This window comes from Triticum urartu, chromosome 6A, assembly GCF_056163025.1.
Source record: "Triticum urartu cultivar PI428250 chromosome 6A, HENAU_Tu73, whole genome shotgun sequence".
In the NCBI taxonomy this organism is placed as follows: domain Eukaryota; kingdom Viridiplantae; phylum Streptophyta; class Magnoliopsida; order Poales; family Poaceae; genus Triticum; species Triticum urartu.
This window is the reverse complement of record NC_141878.1, coordinates 29,322,211-29,341,352: the sequence shown is the minus strand read 5'-3', so window position 1 is coordinate 29,341,352 and position 19,142 is coordinate 29,322,211. Positions and strand designations below refer to the sequence as shown.

The following is a 19,142-nucleotide window of genomic DNA, read 5'->3' as shown; positions in this document are numbered from 1 at the left end:
TTCTCCCTGATATTCTCGGCTTCATGCTCAATGAAGGACTCTTGGTTCCGGTCGTCCACCTCATCTCCAGAGTTGTACTGCACATACAAATGGTTTGCATAAATACATACTTCCCATTTAGAGTAATGTATTTAACAAACATCAGATAATTGCCATTTATTGGAATTTAATGAACAAACAAACATAATAGCCACGTATAGTAATTTAATTAAACAAAAAATAGTAAATTACCATTTACATCAATTTCATTGACAAACTACAAAATATCCCATGTAGATGCATTCATATATTGCTTATACTGAACTAAACAATACAAATTTCAAATTTGGGGGAAATTAATGAAAATATAAGAAAAATTTCAATTTTAAGAATTTAATAGACAAACAACAGAATATTTCCATTTATATGCATTCATATATGGTTTGATGAAAATACATCACAAACATCCCATTTATAGCTAATTAATGCACAAACAACACAAATTTCAGAGGAATTAAATGAAAGTATAACAAAACTTTCCATTTTAGAATAATTTAATGGACAAACAACAGAATATTTCCATTTATATGCATTCATATATGGTTTCATGAACAAAGACCACAAATATGCCATTTAGAGCTAACTAATGACCAAACAACACAACTTTACGACATCAATGAATAAACTACATAACAATCCAATTTAGAGACATTCATATAGGGCATCATCAACAAACAACATCTCATACAAATTAATAAACACACGAAAAAACAACTTGGGGTTACCTCATACACGCCATCGTCATTGTCAGGATTATACGGGTCGTTGAACCCAGTGATGGCCAGCTTCCTCTTGGTGACAGCAGCTTCCTCTTCCTGCAATATAAGTAATTCAATTATACTACTAACTACATAACACAGTATGCAAAGGTCAAGCACTCTGCAATGTGCTTCTAATAACCTAAAATGATACTTTGACCGAAAATTAAACTGTATCCAATTGTCAAGCATTCTACAATGATAGCTTGGTCAAACTAAAATTTTAGGTCATGCTGACTGTGGTCCTTCAAACTATAATGCCAGACTGGGCACCAACACTAATCTTGTGAGTGCTGAGGGCTGCCAATGGAGATAGTAGATTCTTTGATGTACCCTGCAACTATATCAGTGAGCCATTGTGATTCACAACAAGTAATTGCATTTAGTTCATCTGGCTCATGTAATGTAGATAGTGGTGCATCAGCTCACCTATTCTCTCAACCTTATATTGGATGGTATATTGTAATGCCATGAGCTTCAGGAAAGGAAAGCTTTGTGCAATTATTGGTGCTAGGTGTGAAACTAATTCATATGACATTTATGCATGGAGTTATGCAACAACAATTTAATATGAGTTGGTCATCTGGCATAGTTGCATGTCTAGCAAACCTACTTATGGATCATTTTATAAGTACATGAATCCTACAGATCAAAAATAAATGTACCTACAATTTTAGTTTATGAATAATGAAGTGAAGCTCCTAACTATTTTGAAATTGTGCACTAGTTAAATGTACTGTGTTCATTTCAACAATTAATTGATAGACTTCAAATGAAGGAAGTAGGAGTTTAACCTCATTTGTTCAATATCAACTTTAATAGATACTGGGTGGCTGCTTCCCCTGCCGTGGCCCACTAAGGGAATATGCACAACAAATCTAACAACATATACATCACATAACAAAATATAATATAAAAACCTAACTCTCATTATGATCTCTCTAGCATTCAAGCATGAATCAACTACAAAAAACCCTAACTCTCAAATGGGGTTCCCCATTTAATCAAAAAAACCTAACAAGCAGAAGGGGGTGCCGCATTCAATCACAAATCTACTATAAAAAAAACCTATCTACTAAATCTTCTTCTTATCAACTACAACTATGAAATGAGGGGAACCAGAAGCATTACCACATCCACCACCTGCTTGTCGCTCGCCTCCGTACCTACATCATGTGCGCCGCCAGACGCCGTTACCACCAGGTCCGGCATGACGGAGTTCGAGCCCACCACCCCCTGCTCGACCGATCCAGCAACCGCGGGTGCAGCATCTCCCGCACCGCTGACGGCGGCCACTTCTTGGACGGCATCTGTCGCGGTGTTCGCGGCCTCGACCACAACTCCGTGCGCAGCGGCGGCAGCGCCACGACCTTGATCCATTGAAGCCTGAGAGAACCCGCCGGAGAGAGGGAGGCGGTGGGGTTGAGCGAGTAGGTGCGGTGGCGGGGCGATGGGGACGAGGGGGAGACGATGCGGCAAGGAGGGAGGGAGTGAGGCGATTTTGGGGAAAATGGTGAGGCCGATGCGGCCGGTGGTGGTCCCGCCCCCCCTCCCCCTCTTATAGGATGGGACGTTTTTGAAAGGTTTCTTGCATGGAATGGCCGCCTGGCTAGCGCACGACCGCCGCACGTGACAAGGGAAAACGAAACACCCACATACAATACATGTATACCCTCAGCGTACAAAAGTAATCAGGGCGGTGCGGGCTCGTACAGGACTCTACGCGCGCTCTATGCGGGCATAAAAAAGATGATCATGCCCCTCTTCACGAATCGTTTTTGACAGATCTCCGCCGTCCATGTGTTTCACGCGCCGAGCGTTCATTCCAGGGAGGAGCACCGGAGCAGAAACGGAGTTTATGACGCACACACCACCATTTTGCCAAGCTCTTTGTAAATTAACAGTATATTCACAAGATGACCGTAGCTTATGTTAAGCAAATAGAACGTCATAGTCGGTCTAAAATTTAGTGCAGACAAACTATGAGAACGTTATAGCTCTGTACTTTTTACTCGTGGGTAAGATCAATCCCATCCATATCCACACGGAGGGAGGACCGCAGGCTGGATCCGGCCGCCATAAAATGGCTTATGGAGCGAAGGAGGGGAGGTTGGTGGTGTCTGCATATATATTGCAGACTCGTAGTAGCCTTGTGCAATTCGGTGATTCTGGCTCTGAGTTCTCTCCCTTTCCCGAATTCACTAGCTCCTTAGATGGTTCAGATAGAACATAGATGTTTTTAGAATAGTTTTGGAATGGTAGGCCTCAGGATGACAAAATACTTGAAGAAAAGCAAGTGGAACTGGCAGTAGGGACCAACAAGGGGCATCCAAGTAGCCACCATGTGCGTCGGTACGAAAAGCGTTGGTGGAGCTAGTAGCACGGCGACGGGTTCAGCACTAGGTCGTCGCAGTTCAAGCCTCTGTTGTGGTGCAAACATCAGGGCAGCCGCGATCTGAACATTAGCACTAGCGACGAGTTTTGCTCGCTTGTCTTGTCCTAATTCAATCAAGCACTGGGCAGTAGCCTTAAGCCCGATCGATATAATACATGTCATCTATACGTACTAATAAAAAATAGATATTCTTAATCCGTCGTGTTATTTTATAAAAACCTCTTAATGTTTCTAACATTAAACCCGCAATACATATCAAATGTTTTTTCAAATACTCATATCTTCTAAACCGTAACTCCAAATTTCACATGTTATATATGAAATTTAATTAGAAAAATATGTAGAATCTGAATATGATGTTATTTTACCTGTTAACAATTTAAAATATAATATCTAGGCTGCAATGTTAATCGCCACACCAACGCTTCCTCGCCTCTGGTCATCAACCTGTCGCGTCGTTTACCATCTGCGGCGGCGGTACGATCCTCTACCTTTTCTCGGTAGGTGCGGTGCCAACATCACCAAACGACCCAGTAGCCTACTGGGGGGCCACCATCGGCCTGTTAGATGACGCGCACCACAACCTTTGCTGAGTCACTCCTCCCTGTAGGCGGCCAGTTCTGGCCACATCAAGACGAGCCGCAGTGCCGCATCGTCCTCCGCCACCTGAAATGAGGTCAGACTGTTGGATGATGCGCACCACAAGATCGTTTATTTTTGTCGTTTTGCTTTACTCAACCGTAAAAACACCTCATCCCGAACATGACATGAATAAATGCACGATCACTTGCTCGTTTCTTTGTTCGGATTAAATCTGCATGCAAGCCGTGTTGAAATAGAACACCTGTAGAATCTTAACCTATGCTTTTATAGATTAAGACCATTTTTGTTTGGGCCATAGCTACAAATTCTCAGATTATAGAGCATCTTTAATAAATTAAGGGCATGTGGTATATTTTTCTCCCGTCGCAACGCATGGGCCTTTTTGCTAGTTTAACTAATTTATACAGGCACGAACTATCCACCGACTACTTTTCTCTGGTGCTAGTGATTAAATCGATGCATCATTACACATGCTGAGGAGTGGAATTAGATATACACGCCCATGCTGCCAAAACAAGCGAAAACTCTCCAAACTCAAATTGATCACTGTTTAGATGTAACAAAATTCAGCAACCTACTATGATTTCTGTAGCAAATAATCAACCCATTCTAAAAATGGGTTCGGACAAGTTTTGTTACCTCTAACAATCTTCGCTTAATTCATTGTTGTTCACCTGTGCATCACATCAAACCTACTGGCTAGCCTTAAGCACGCAGAGGCATTGTAGAGACTCACCTTCACTACTTCACTGCATGGGGGAAGGAAGTGTACTGAAGCGCAGTCTTATGATTTTCGAACTCTAGTGGTAACTCAAGTTTAACCACATGGGCATGCTGCCAAGCTCTTTGCAAATAATTTGTCAAAGGGCTTATTAATCGAATTATAAAGTTAGAGATCAAAAGTTTTATTGAAGAAATTACATGAGAATCACAGTTCCTGAAGCACAGAAATAATATCCTTCCAGTTCCTTGCTCGAAGATGGTTTGTGGTCAGGACTTCCAAGTCTATTTTGGAACAAGAGGAACATGAAAATTTTGATCTTTGGTTCCATGAAGGATTCATCTTTTTAATTCGTGGTTGAGCAATGGAACCATGAATATTCACTTAGCAACCCATAGTGTTGAATAAGAAACTACTTGTGCATGTGAGAAATTAGGGTTGCAGGTTTTACTTCCGTCTAAATAAGACGCAAGGCCTAAACCAACCTAGCTATGTAAGATCTGTGAATTTTGAAATACCCATCATTCTTTGCATCAGACATATTCACATCTAACGTTGTGAATCAATCGATACATATAACGGGCTGTTTCTGAAAGAAAAGAAAAAAGCTTATTCACATCTTAAGGCTAAGCACACAATAAATAGTACTCCCACCGATCCTTATTATTAATTATTGCTGATTTATGGATCGGAGGGAGTATGTACACAGTGACACATATAATATCTCGTGATGAACGTGACACCATTCTGGAGACGAACTGGATAGTTTACTTTGTGCTTTCTTACACACAACAATCTAGTTCTTATTTACTCTGGAATCTGGATAACTACAACGTTGTCTTTCCAAAAGCCCTGCTAAATTTACACAAAAACGTCGCCATAAAGGTACTAGAAATAATCGAGAACCGTGTTCTTAACTCACATATGGCCAACTTCAGATAGATTAATCGCTGCAACTAAGCCACCGTTTGCCCGACAACAGCCTGTTGCTTGTGTACGCGATACTCACACATGTCTTGTCTTAACTATGGTTGTCCTTCCTTTGTGTACTCCTCCGGCCACATGGTTCTTAGCAGTGCAATCTGTTCGCCACCTCCCCCACAGTGACACTGAAAGGCGAAGCTGCCAGCGCCACTGCAGTGGGCAAATTAGAACTGTATAATGAGCACAAGTATTATGCAGTCGTGCAGAGATAAAAGCAGATGTAACAAACAATTCTAAGATAGGCTATATATACATGTGAATTTCAAACTCTTCGGCCGATCGTATACTCTATTAAGCAGCAGAAAAGTAATATGGCTCAGGATGATTGATGGTTTTGAACTTTCTACTTCAGTATTATAGGGACAATGTGAGAATGGAAGGTATCAGGATGCCAAACCACTCCGTGGTACACACTATTTCATGACACGTGTGAAGGTCTAGCAGACTGATCTGGGCTACGCAAGAAAATATGCTGGATCATAGAGAATAAGGCAATAAATTCAAGGAAAAAATAGCACGCTGTAGCAAAATAGCATTGGCCTTAAAATACGCTATTCACGTGCTATATCACGTTATAGCGTGCTATTAGCGAAATATTGTACACTGGTTTATTTAGCGAGACAATTCTCGGCACACTATAGCACGCTAATTTGTCAGTGATTAGAATATTTCAATCTTGGGCTTATGTTTTAAGTACGTGTATGAATGATATGTTGCTATGAAACTAGAATGAAGATATGAGGCCTTATGGATGTGTATCAACTAGGATGGTGGGCAGCTGCATAAGTAGTGTCAATCAAAATGTGTTCTAGTGGTGTCAATACACTGTTGTAGCATTGTACATTTGTACTTCAAGATCTCCAAACCACCTACATTTTATTACTTGATATGCATACAGATTGCTCTTGACTAAGCTTACATGAGTTTTCAGCAAACATATTGGCATTGTTCAAAGTCTGCATCAATATTTGGAGCGGTGTTGTTAGGATCCCTCCTTGCCTATATGGGCTTGCCCCGTGCAGCTGATGGGCCTGGCGCGCTTGAGAACCACCAGACTACAAATATGCAAGAGTAGACGACGAAGGAGGGGACATCGAGTGGATCACGGCACGGAACGGCGGCGGCTCCTCTCTCTTCCTGCTACCTCCAGTTCTTCCCCTTCATCTCATTCGTGTATCCAGATTCTTGTAATAGCTACTGTGATTGAGTTCATCTGTGAGACTACTACTAGTTCGCGTGTGAGATATCAGGGGATCCTTACATCTAGTATCAGAGCCAGGCCACCACGCTTCCACCACCCAATTTTCCCCAATTTTTCTTCCACACCGATTCATCCGTTCCACCGGCGACGAGGCCATGCCTGCCGACTTACCATCGGAGTGGGATGCCATGTCTGCCAATGAGCAGTTGTTGTGGTATCTCCAGAGATTATGTGCTAAGGCAGAGAAGATGAGCGCACTATTGAGTGTTGCAAGCGTTGGTGACCCTCCTGTGGTTACCCCGCTTGCCGATCCGGCGGCCTCAACCACGACGTACGCCGCATCGGCCCCCATCCCCGACGTCTCCAGCTCCACCACCAAGGCCCATGAAGTGCTCGAGGTCATCCACGACGTGCCCCCTGCCTGTGTCGTGATGGCGCCCGTCACCTATTCGATAGATGGCTCGAACCAAGTTGTCGCCTCCACCAACGTCAACGAGGTCCGCGACGCCGCCGCCATCGTCTACCCCGAGTCTACGGTCGACCTCGACAACAAGGAGGTCGAGCAACTCACACCCGCGCCGGCAACGTCCTCCATCGGCAGCAACACATACTCTATCACCAAGGAGGTTGTTCCTTCCATGGCGATCACCACCGACATCAACCTCAAGGCCGGCGTGCAGGAGCTTGATGCCCTCTTTGTCGACACATCCACCCAAGTGATGAGCAAGGAGGACCATGGCATCGTCTTCATCATCCCAAGTGACCTCTCTGCACCGATGCTTACCATGTGTTCGACAAAATACTCTCATCATGACACCAACCTACTGAGGTATGTGATCCAGCCAGCCGTGACTCCCTCATGGCCGCTGTTACGACCGAAGCCATGGCCATCATTTTGGAGAGATCATACAGTTGAAACGAGAAATGGACATGGCCATCATTAGCTTGCTCTTGCGAATTGTGTCGGAAGCACGTTGGACTGCTGTCACAAGATACTTTTCCGATGAAGCATTTTTCTTGTGTTCTGAATTCGTTGAGAGAATCCTGGAAGTATTTGCACAGTATGCAGCTGAAGTGTGAACTACCGAATGAATACTATTCCATTGTTGACAATTTTGCTTCACTGGGGACTATCGCTGTTAATACTCTTTGTGCATTGGAACCTCTTGACCATCAGTTTACAGCTGTCCTTGAGTAGGGACATTGGAAGTTTTCTGAACATGCTGTTGTAGGTAGTTTTCCTAGGCCTAAAAAATACCAAGAGAAATTCCTCTTCCGAGTCAGCTGATAACTCAAATTATGGATGATCTGTACCTGGGTGTTGTGGAAAGGTGGTCACCTATTTTTTTGCCAAGTTCCCTGGTATATTTTGTGCTCAACATGCACAACGGATGTTCAGGGTCAGTCAACAAAATGTTTGTCTGAAGCTTCCAAGGCCATCTTGTTCTTGCAATTGCCGAGCAATACAAGTGTGGTCAGAACTACCCAATGATCTTGCTGCATATCTGAATTCATGGACAACTAGTACATCTTGGCATTGCAATAAATGGTGTTCAGTTGTTGCGTTTGAGAGGTTCTCGGCTCATTGAGGTGAAGGAGAGGTGCTTTGCCAAATGTATTATGAGCTACTATCAATTCAAATTTTGTTTCTATGGTTAAGCTGCCCGCCACAACTATTACAACGCCCATATTGTTGGTTCCCTTGTGCCATTCTGGCTGCTTGCCAGTGGGATTCAGATGCCATTTTTGCACATTATGGTAGCTTCTGGTCATGCAGCTCTGCACAATATGTTCTTATCTCTGTCTGTGACACGTCTCAGGTGGCTTTCAGTACAGCCGGTGCACCTGTCAGGCCTATCGCTCAGCAGCTGAACAAGGGCAGTGGCATGGAGAGTGTGTTAGTACTATCCATAGAACAATTGCAAGGGGAAACACCTCCCTGTACTATCCAAGTACTTCCCTGACTGGGCTTCTCTACAAGCCGCCAGTCATACGCATGGCGACCTTCAGTTTCACCTTATGCATTATGCACTCAAGGGAATGTGCCGCTTAAGCTACCCTGGCCATCATTTTCATGCGTCTATAGAGCAGTTCGGTTCAGAGATGATCCTTCCCTTAAAACCTTGTTTTCTAGCACTTGTCTGATGGACAAGCACATTTGGCTACCTGAATATTATGCGCAAGTTCCATTGAAGCAAGCTCCTGAGGACTGGGCGTTCTTGTTCCGATTGAATCAGCAGCCCCACCTTGCATATTTAGGAAATGGCAGACTCCAGTCAAAATAATCTGTGTGATTATACTGCGTGTACAATTGATTCAGTACATCGCTTGGTCTGGGATACCTCAGCAATTATAAGGGCTGGTGCATGGTTCAACTTGAGATACAATGAAATGAAACGTGGGCCAACTGATACTAAAACACATGCAAGTTCCAGTTGGCCAGAGTTGAAGGGAATTATTTCCAGGGAATTGGAACTCAGGCACTACAGACTGTGGGAGAATCCAGAGACCTCCTCCATAAAATTATTTACAGTTATTCAAGTACAACAATCAGGTTCCCATTTTGGGCCAGTGAAGTTACTATCCACAGATGTTTATGCACATGAAGCTTGGTATTACTGCAATTCTAACACTTGTATCAGGAGCAACCTCATGGGAATCACTTCTGAAGATGATACACTCAACACATATAGTCAGCTTGTTGGATGCGGCGAAGCCTGTGAGCCGCAAGCTTTCTGGGACACCGGTGGCATTTGGGAGTCACTGCCATATTCAAATTAGCGCACATTCTCTGCATATTTTGGAATTGTGGACTCTAGTTCAGCGAGAATGTGTATCCCCAGTTCCCCACTATACTTGAAGATGCTTTAGGGCACTGTGAGGTTCCCATCTGTGCAATTATACAGGCCGATAGTGATCAGTGCAAGTGTGAGTGGAAACTACAATGCTCTTTAAGCAAATGGCTAGAGGAGGTTGGAAGCGGCCAGAACGGCGAGGGTTGTGTTCCCTTGGGTTGTTATGCATGGGTACTGCTTTATCCTAATTGCTATCAAGAAGCTACTCAAGGAGGGAGGGGTGACGGAGCTCATGCTGGGCATGTTTGCTGCATCTACTACACTTACTACGGCGATGAAGACCCTGGTGGCCATAACGACTACCTCGACACCTCCCGTCGGCAAGCCTCCATTGGCCACCAATACTACCACTACGGCATTGAAGTCTACATCAACTACAGCTACCACCACGACTACGACCATGGCAAGCAACATCGAGTGCAATGGGACCCGGGTGGTTCTCGGCGGCGGCGGCTTGGGGTCAAGCCGCATCTCAAGGAAGGGGGGATGTTAGGATCCCTCCTTGCCTATATGGGCTTGCCCCGTGCAGCTCATGGGCCTGCCCCGCTTGAGAACCACCAGACTACAAATACGCAAGAGTAGGCGATGAAGGAGGGCATCCAGTGGATCACGGCACGGAACGGCAGCGGCTCCTCTCTCTTTCCCCTACCTCCAGTTCTTCCCCTTCATCTCATTCGTGTATCCAGATTCTTGTAATAGCTACTGTGATTGAGTTCCTCTGTGAGACTACTACTAGTTCGTGTGTGAAATATCAAGGGGATCCTTACAGGTGTTGACACAAGGGCTAGAGAGCTCACAGGCAATGTTGTTGTCACCTATTTGTATATCTTCGCTCCTGCACTTTTGGAATTCGAAATGTGCTTCTTGTTGGACTTCTTACAAAGTTTTCATCTTAGTACACGTGCTCTATATAACTGGAGTTGAGAAGTCACCGATTGCTCAGAATGAGCAAGTAAATATGGGCAAGACTGCAAAAATATGTGCACTGAACTTAATGCTCCGATTTTATTTCTCTGAAGGATTTCATAATGAACAATGTGAGACAATAGGTTTGGGGGAACCGGCACAACCCTCTAGGGGTGGCCTATCACATATATATAACGAGTGGGTACAACGTTACATCATATGTACACATACATAGGAACTATACAGTCTAACACCCTCCCTCAATCTTTGCCACTTCCTAAAGAATCTAGAAGGGTAAAATTGCGCCGATAGGCCTCGAACTGTGCTAGAGGCAATGGCTTGGTAAAGATGTCTGCAAGTTGATCCTTGTAAGAGATGAACTTGATCTGTAGTTGCTTCTGAGAGACACGTTCCCGTACAAAATGATAGTCAACTTCAATGTGTTTCGTTCGGGCATGGAATACCGGATTTGCAGAAAGGTATGTAGCACCGATGTTGTCACACCAAAGAATAGGAGACTGTGATTGAGGTATACCCAATTCCTGAAGAAAAGACTGTATCCAGATAATTTTTGCAGTTGCATTAGCCACAGCCTTATACTCAGCTTCAGTACTGCTACGCGAAACAGTAGATTGTTTCCGAGCACTCCAGGCGATCAAAGTAGAAACAAAGAACACAACATAGCCCCCCGTGGATCGCCTGTCATCCGGACTGCCAGCCCAGTCCGCATCAGAATACGCCGAGATGACCCCAGAGGGATTCGGTCGAATGTGCAGACCATAGGACAGCATGAAGCGAATATAGTGCAATATGCGCTTCACAGCAGACCAATGAGTGTCACGAGGTGCCTGTAGATGTTGACATACTCTTTTGACAACAAAGGAAATATCTGGTCGTGTGATCGTCAAGTACTGAAGCCCACCAACAATGCTCCTATACTTTGTCGCATCAGCAGAAGTCAGAAGTTCATCATCCACAGCAGTGATCTTGTCAGTGGTAGACATAGGTGTAGTCGTCGGTTTGCACTTAAGCATCCCAGCCTGCTACAACAAATCCAAGGAGTACTTCTTCTGCATCATCAAGGAAGACCATCAATACAAGAAGAAATTTCCACACCAAGGAAGTAGTGAAGCTTCCCAAGGTCTTTGACAGCAAAGTCAGCACCAAGAGACCGAACAAGAGCAGTAGCAGCCGACTGAGAGGAACTGACAAGGATAATATCATCCACATAGACCAACAGATACATAGTAACTTCAGGCCTCTATAGAAGAAATAATAAGGAGTCAGCAGTCGATGATGCAAAACCATGAGCACGAAGAGATGTCGCAAGACGGGCATGCCAAGCATGAGGAGCCTGCTTCAGACCATAGAGTGCTTTGGTGAGACGACACAGATAATCAGGACGATCAGGATCAGAGAAACCAGGAGGCTTCCGCATATAGACCTCCTCCTCTAGTACACCATGGAGGAAGGCATTCTGTACATCAAGCTGACGAAGAGACCAACCCTGAGTGACTGCAAGAGAGAGAAGAAGCCTGATGCTAATAGGCTTAACCACTGGACTGAAGGTTTCTTCATAGTCAAGACCATAGCGCTGTCGAAAACCTCTGGCAAATAGACGTGCTTTGTAGCGCTCAATGGACCCATCAAAATGTTTCTTCACTTTGAAAACCCATTTAGAGTCAATGACGTTAAAACGGGGTGGTGGCGGAACAAGAGTCCATGTCTTGTTACGAAGAAGAGCATGGTACTCCTGCTCCATAGCCTCTCTCCAATGTGGTATACTCATAGCAGCTTGATACGTACAAGGCTCAGAGGCCAGATCCGCACGAGCAGCAGCCAGACATGCAGCCAATCAAGCAACAGTGCCATCATGATGCTGCTTGGGCTGAAAAATGCCATTGCGGCTCCATGTATGTGGTCGTTGAGGAGCCGCAGGAGCTACAGAAGCCGAGGAGGGCTCAATCGACAAGGGACTGAGTGTTGGCAACGACAGAGACGCCCCAGCCAGCGAGGGACCGGGAGACTCAGCCAGCGATGGAGACACTCCAGTCAGCACATGCGATGACGATCCTGAGCCAGGCGATGCTGGGCTGCATAGCGAAGGAACCATCCCAGGCGAGGCAGGTGTGGCCAGCCGAAGAGGCGAGGCTGGCATGGCAGGCCGAAGGGGCGATGCTGGCGTGGCAGGCCGAAGGGGCGACGAGGCCAGTGTTGCAGGCCGAAGTCGCGAGGCCGGCCCAGAGGCCAGCGGCGCCGAGGCGGGCGGCGTCGCTGGGGTGTCGGTCGAACATGCATGGGCACGATAGCCGAGACCATGCAGAGGCACAATATGATCGACATGAGCTGCTGGTGATGCCGACGAAGGAGGCGATGGCTCCTCTAAAATTTCCAAACGAGCCCCACGTCCAGTGCATGCACCATGGTTAGGCAACAATACAAGAGAGTATGCAACATCATCAAATTGGTCAGAGGCAATGGAGGATGAATTCATGGATGGTGGTTCAGTAGTGGACACGGGAAGTTTGTCAAAGGGAAAAACATGCTCATCAAACACGACATCCCGAGATATATAGACTCGATTAGTGGGAACATGAAGACATTTGTAACCTTTATGAAGGGAGCTATAGCCAAGAAAGACACACTTTTTTGATCGAAACTCCAGCATGCGTTTGTTATATGGATGGAGGTGTGGCCAGCAAGCACACCCAAAAACCTTGAAAAAGGTGTAATCAGGTTGTTCATTAAGGAGGCATTCAATGGGAGTTTTCATGTTCAAAACACGAGTGGGAGTACGGTTTATAAGAAAATATGTAGTGGTGAAAGCATCACTCCAAAACCGAAAAGGAACCGATGCATAGGTCAAAAGAGTAAGACCAATTTCGACGATATGACGATGCTTACATTCCACAGAACCGTTATGCTGATGTGTATGTGGACGTGCTAGACGGTGAGCGATCCCAAGCGACTGAAAGAAGGAGTTGAGGTTGCGATACTCCCCCCCCCCCCCCCCCCCCCGTCTGACTGAGAAGGCGTTCAACATGTTTTTGAAACTGAACAAAGATAGCGAACACATCAGATTTGTGCTTAATAAGATAAAGCCAAGTAAAGCGACTATAAGCATAAACAAAACTGATATAATAATTATGACCACTAACAGAAGTCTAAGCAGGACCCCATACATCTGAAAACACAAGTTCTAGAGGATGTTTCACCTCGTGACTAGACTCTGAAAAAGGAAGTTGATGACTCTTCCCCTGCTGACAAGCATCACACACTGCTACATCTTTATTACTAGATATGCTAGGAAGTTCATGATGAAGCAAAACATGACGAACGATAGGTGTGGCTAGATGACCAAGAGGAGCATGCCACTATGACGGAGAGACCCGAACTCCACTGAAAACACGAGCAACGCCAGGATGCTCCAAACGATAGAGGCCCTGGCGCAAACGCCCGCTAAGAAGAATGTCCCTCGTGCCCCGATCCTTAATAAAAAGAACAAAATGATGAAATTCGCAAAGCACATTATTATCACGTGTGAGTTTAGGAACTGAAAGAAGATTACGTGTCACCGATGGAACTCTAAGAACATTGCGAAACTGAAGACTCCTATTTGCATGTCTAGTGAGAAGAGATGCTTGACCAATATGAGATCTATGCATAACTGCTCCATTGGCGGTGTGGATCTTGTCAGAGCCATGATAGGGTTCACGAGTATGAAGCTTCCCCATCTCACTCGTCAGATGCTCCGTTGCTCCAGAATCCATATACCAGTGCGGGTCGATGGAGTAGGACTGAGTGCCCTTATTGCTTTGTCGACGCCGGGCGGTCTGCCATGAAAACCTGACGCGCAAAATTGCGCGTGTCCTTGCCATCATTGCCGAGGCCAAGAAAGCTTTTCTAGAAGCGTTTATGACACTTAGAGGCCCAGTGCCCCTCAATGCCACAAAGTTGGCACACACGCCTACCACCAGCTCCCGGTAAGGTTGTAGACGGAGGGGGGGCCGAGGCGGGCGACGGTGATGGCCCCGAAGGAGCTTTGGATGACGAGGGGTGGCGGCCACCCTTGGTGGCGGCGTTGGCCGAGAGAGACCCGTGGCTGCTCTTGGAGCGGCACTTCTCGACTCGCTGCTCAGTGAGGAGAAGTCGGGAGAAGACCTCATGCGCCATCATGGGAGTCGAGTTTCCCCGCTCGTTGATGATCTCGACCAAGGCATCATACTCCTCGTCAAGCCCATTGACAATGAAGGAATTGAACTCGGAGTCGGTGAGCGGCTGTCCGATGGAGTCCAACATGTCGGCAAGGCCCTAGACCTTGTTGTAGAACTCGGTGGCCGTGGAGTCAAGCTTCTCACAGTTGCCAAGTTGACGACGGAGCGCAGAGACACGAGCCTGCGACTGCGCTGCGAACGAGCGCTCGAGGATGGTCCATGCCTCTTGAGACGTCTTGGCGAAGACAACGAGTCCGACAACAGCCGGGGTGAGCGACCCCTGGATGGAGGAGAGGTTCGCCTGATCCTTCCTTGTCCAAACACGGTGTGCCAGATTATAGACCAGGTCATGCACTCTATCAACTAGCGCAGGAGGACAAGGGAGGGAGCCGTCGACGTAGCCAAGCCAATGTTGGGGATATCACTTATCGGGAGCTTATCGATCGACCCATGATAAGGGGTAAATCGGCAAGTTTATCGCCATATCGGCTGACTTATCGTATTATTTATCTTATCAGCCAGACAACAATAAGCAATAAATCGGTCGATTTATCGGAATATCGGAAGATATCGTGAACACTAACCCAAGCAGGTAGTGGCTCCCAAGGAGCGGAAGGACCTGCGCACGCCAGAAGTTGTAGTTGTACGACGACAACTTGATGGTGATGAGATTGCCGAAGTGAAACGGCGGCGGCGGTAGTGAGCCCGTTTGAGTAGGCTGCCTGAGGCGGATACGCCATGGAGGCAAGGGGCACTGTCATGGAAGCGGCGAGGGGCACAGATGCCGCAGGGGCGGAGAGCACCGGCGCCGGGCCCGAGGCAGAGAGCTCGGCCATCAAGGCCGACGCGGGCTCCACTAGCAGAGGAGGCGGGACGACGGCGGCGAGCGATGCGGGTGATGAGACGGTGGTGTGAACCGTCAGCGCGTTCCTGGGCGATGAGGCGGCCAGAGTGGCGAAGAGAGAGCCGACGCTCCTGGTCCCGATCAGTGATTGGACCGCGGCAGCATCGAGCGGTAGGGAAAGAAGAGTCGCGAGAGAGGCCGGCAGAAACCTGGGGGTGGTGGAGCCGGAGGCGGCGCTGCTCGTCATGGCGGCCGAGATGAGATCGAAAGTGGGGGCGGCGATGGCGGCGGTGTCGGTGTAGGGTTTTAGGGTGGAAGCGAGTTTTCACCTAGGTTGATACCATGGTGCAATGATTCTTACGGTGGTACCCATCTTCTAAAAGAACCTTTTCTCAGTGAGACCCAGGTATTGAGGATGTTGGAAATATGAGCAAATTACTACGAGATTTAATCCGAATGAACACAAGATAAATCATTACAGCAATAGCAAAGATTAAACTAATCATGCGAACTAGCATAGTAGATGAACAGATCACATCCAGGGCACATACTAGAAACATGAATTCTACCACGATCTCGAACAGGAAGGATAGAATCACATATGGTGCAGTGGGAGCAGCACCGCCGGCGTTGACGTTGTCGCCCATGTCGTCGAGGATGGGGTAGCCGAGGTCGGGGAAGAAGTCGTCGTTCGCGAAGTCATCGCTGCCATCAGTCACGCGAGTGCGCTCCCCAAAAACCTGATCGCCCCTCTCCCGTACAGGATCACGAGAGGCAGGGTTCCGGAGGCCTGCTGTCCCTTCTCCCAGTGCACGCCGAAAGAAGGGATGGAGAAGACTTGCTTGGGGGCGCAATGATCTGGAACGGTGGTGAGAAACCATACGAAGCGGCGGCAACTAGGGTAGACGTCTGCCTGACTATATAGTGCGGGTCGGATAGGTCATGGGATTAAACCCCACGTCCGAGGTTCAGTAATTAACGCGTCCGTTAATTATTAATTAATGACTCATTAATTTTTCCCGAGCAGTAAAAATATAGACAACGTGCATAGCTCTTTCCTCGGCTTGGCTCAATCCCGCGGCGCGTCGTGATGAGGCGTGGCGAGGCGAGCGAGGAGGAGCAGCGCGCGTGTAGGTCTCCTCTTCTCATGCTCATAAAAGTGGTAGAAGAGCTCACCTTATAAAGAGGTGCAACTCTCTCTCAACTTTCGGGGTGGGAGTAAATTTTAGTTTCACTCACTCCACTCACATTTTTTTTACGGTTTAGCCAAACTTTATCCATCGAAAGCCACATGGAGTGGGATACGGTTTGGATCATGGGGTTGGCCAAACCAAACATGGCGCCCCTGACCGAGATTAAGTACATATTTGGCTAAACTATGTGCTTCAAAATTGACAGCACAATTTTCGTAAATGAAAGAACAAGTAAAAGTTGAAGCTTGAAGCTTTATCTCCTTGATAATGGCCCCGTAGTCTCCCATAGCTCCCCTGTTGATGTCGCCGATGGCTTGTTTAGAATCAGAAGAAATGAAAAGTTGATGGACGTTCAGGTCCGAAGCAAGAGCGAGAGCCTCTCTACATGCAATGACCTCCAGAGTAGCAGGGTCATGGAGACCGTGGATTGACAGGGCTGAGCTCCCCAAGTAGTTCCCGTCGCTATCCCGGCAGACTGCTACTGCCACTCTTCTTTGACCCGGTCGAACCCCGGCATCGACGTGTATCTTTCAGTGGCCATGTGGTGGGGCTTTTGGCCTTCTTGCTGTAGTAGTGCGGGCTGCTGGGTTGGCCCGAACCTCTCTTCCTCCTTCTTCCCGAATCATCTCCAGCTCCTGAATAAATCGGACCACAAAAGAGTGTATAGCATGGGGGCTTTGGAAAATACCCTCATGGATGGCCTTTCTCCTAGCCGCCCAGATTGCCCATAGCGTGACCGCAAGTTTTACGAACAGCGGATGAGATAATAACTGCATGTGTGTGAATAACCATTGTTTCGCATTGAGTTCAGAGGTGGCTGCTATTTGCTGTCCGAGTTCTTCATTAACTAGTGCCCACGTACACCTTGGCATGGTGCAATCTACTAGAGAATGCTTCCATGAATCTGGCGCCCCGCATATTCCGCATGCACTGGAGTCCGGGTATTGAGTGCTGTGATAAACGCCATAGGAACATTCTGACTTTTCTGGGGACCGCCGTCTTCCACAGCAATTTCCACTCCTTCTCCTCTTTGGCCGAGTTAGACGGGTCGGCAGACCCCTCGAGCCAGGCTTCCCTTCTCTGCCGGATTGCCACAAGCATGTTATATGCTGAACGAACTGTAAAGTTTCCTTTCTTGTCGAAAGACCAGCTCCAGAAATCGGGGATGTTTCTTGTGCATATAGGGATTTGTAGTATGATCTTCGCATCCATAGGCATGAAGAACTCATTCACTTTTTGGGTGTTCCACTTGGCTGACGTTGAGTCAATCAACTCCGAAACAAGGGTGGGCGGATTCTGTGATATACATCCATAGGGGCGCATCATCTCGCCCCGTGGCAGCCATTGATCTTCCCAGATCCTCGTGTCACCTCCATTGCCAATCCTCTTAATCAAACCCAGTTTGAGAGTATCTCTTCCCTCTATCATTACCCTCCAAATTTGACTCGGGTGGTTTCCCAAGACCGCCTCAAGGATTGTTGTGTCTGGGTAGTAGATGCTCTTCAGAATTCTGGCACTAAGCGAGTCCGGGTTTTGTAGTAGTCGCCAGGCTTGCCTAGGAAGCATAGCCATGTTAAAAAGCTCAAAGTCTTTAAAGCCGAGATCCCCCATGCTCTTTGGTTGCGTCATTGTTTTCCAAGACACCCAATGTGGTTTCCGCTGTCCCTGTTTGGAACCCCACCAAAACTTCCTGATAAGCATGTTGAGGTGTTCACAAAGGCCCCTCGGAAGCCTAAAGCATGACATAGAATATACAGGAACAACCTGGGCAACCGCTTTCACCAACACCTCCTTACCGGCCGCTGACATGGTATTTTCAATCCAACCCTGAATTTTACTCCACAATCGATCCTTCAAATATTTGAACGACCTGTTCTTTGAAGAACCAATATCAGATGGCATACCCAAGTATTTTTCATTGAGAGTCTCATTTGGAACGTGTAGCAACGTTTTGATCTCCTGTCTTGTCCCCTCAGGAACTCCCTTACTGAAAAAATAGATGATTTGGAGTAATTTATCCTCTCACCTGTAGCTTGACAATAGATGTCCAAGACGAGGTTCACCTCGGTTGCTCCCATACCATTTGCCTTGAAAAACAGCAGGCTGTCATCAGCAAATAAAAGATGGTTCACTGGAGGCGCCGATGGTGCCACTTGTAAACCTTGCAAATTGGATGACACACTTCTAGATTTTAGGAGGCACGAAAGGCCCTCTGCTGCCAACAAGAACAAGTATGGAGAGATCGGGTCCCCTTGTCTTATACCTCTGGTAGGGTTGAATTCCTCCAGTCTCTTGCCATTGAACATTACTGAAAATTTCACCGAAGAGACAAGACTCATGACTATTTGTACCCATCTGTCCGTAAAGCCTAGCTTGAGCATTATAGCTTGCAGGTAGGACCATTCAACCCTGTCGTAGGCCTTCATCAT

The 19,142-nt window shown here is 46.7% G+C and overlaps 1 protein-coding gene across 1 annotated transcript; it reads right to left on the bottom strand.

The window, feature by feature from the left end:
* Positions 1–17,556: 17,556 nt before the first annotated feature.
* On the bottom strand, positions 17,557–19,142 carry LOC125534813 (uncharacterized). The gene is made up of 4 exons (XM_087529599.1): positions 18,977–19,142; positions 18,740–18,874; positions 18,358–18,445; positions 17,557–18,268 (listed from the first exon to the last, which is right to left on the bottom strand). Exons 1-4 carry the CDS (start codon positions 19,140–19,142, stop codon positions 17,557–17,559), a joined length of 1,101 nt encoding a protein of 366 aa, XP_087385725.1.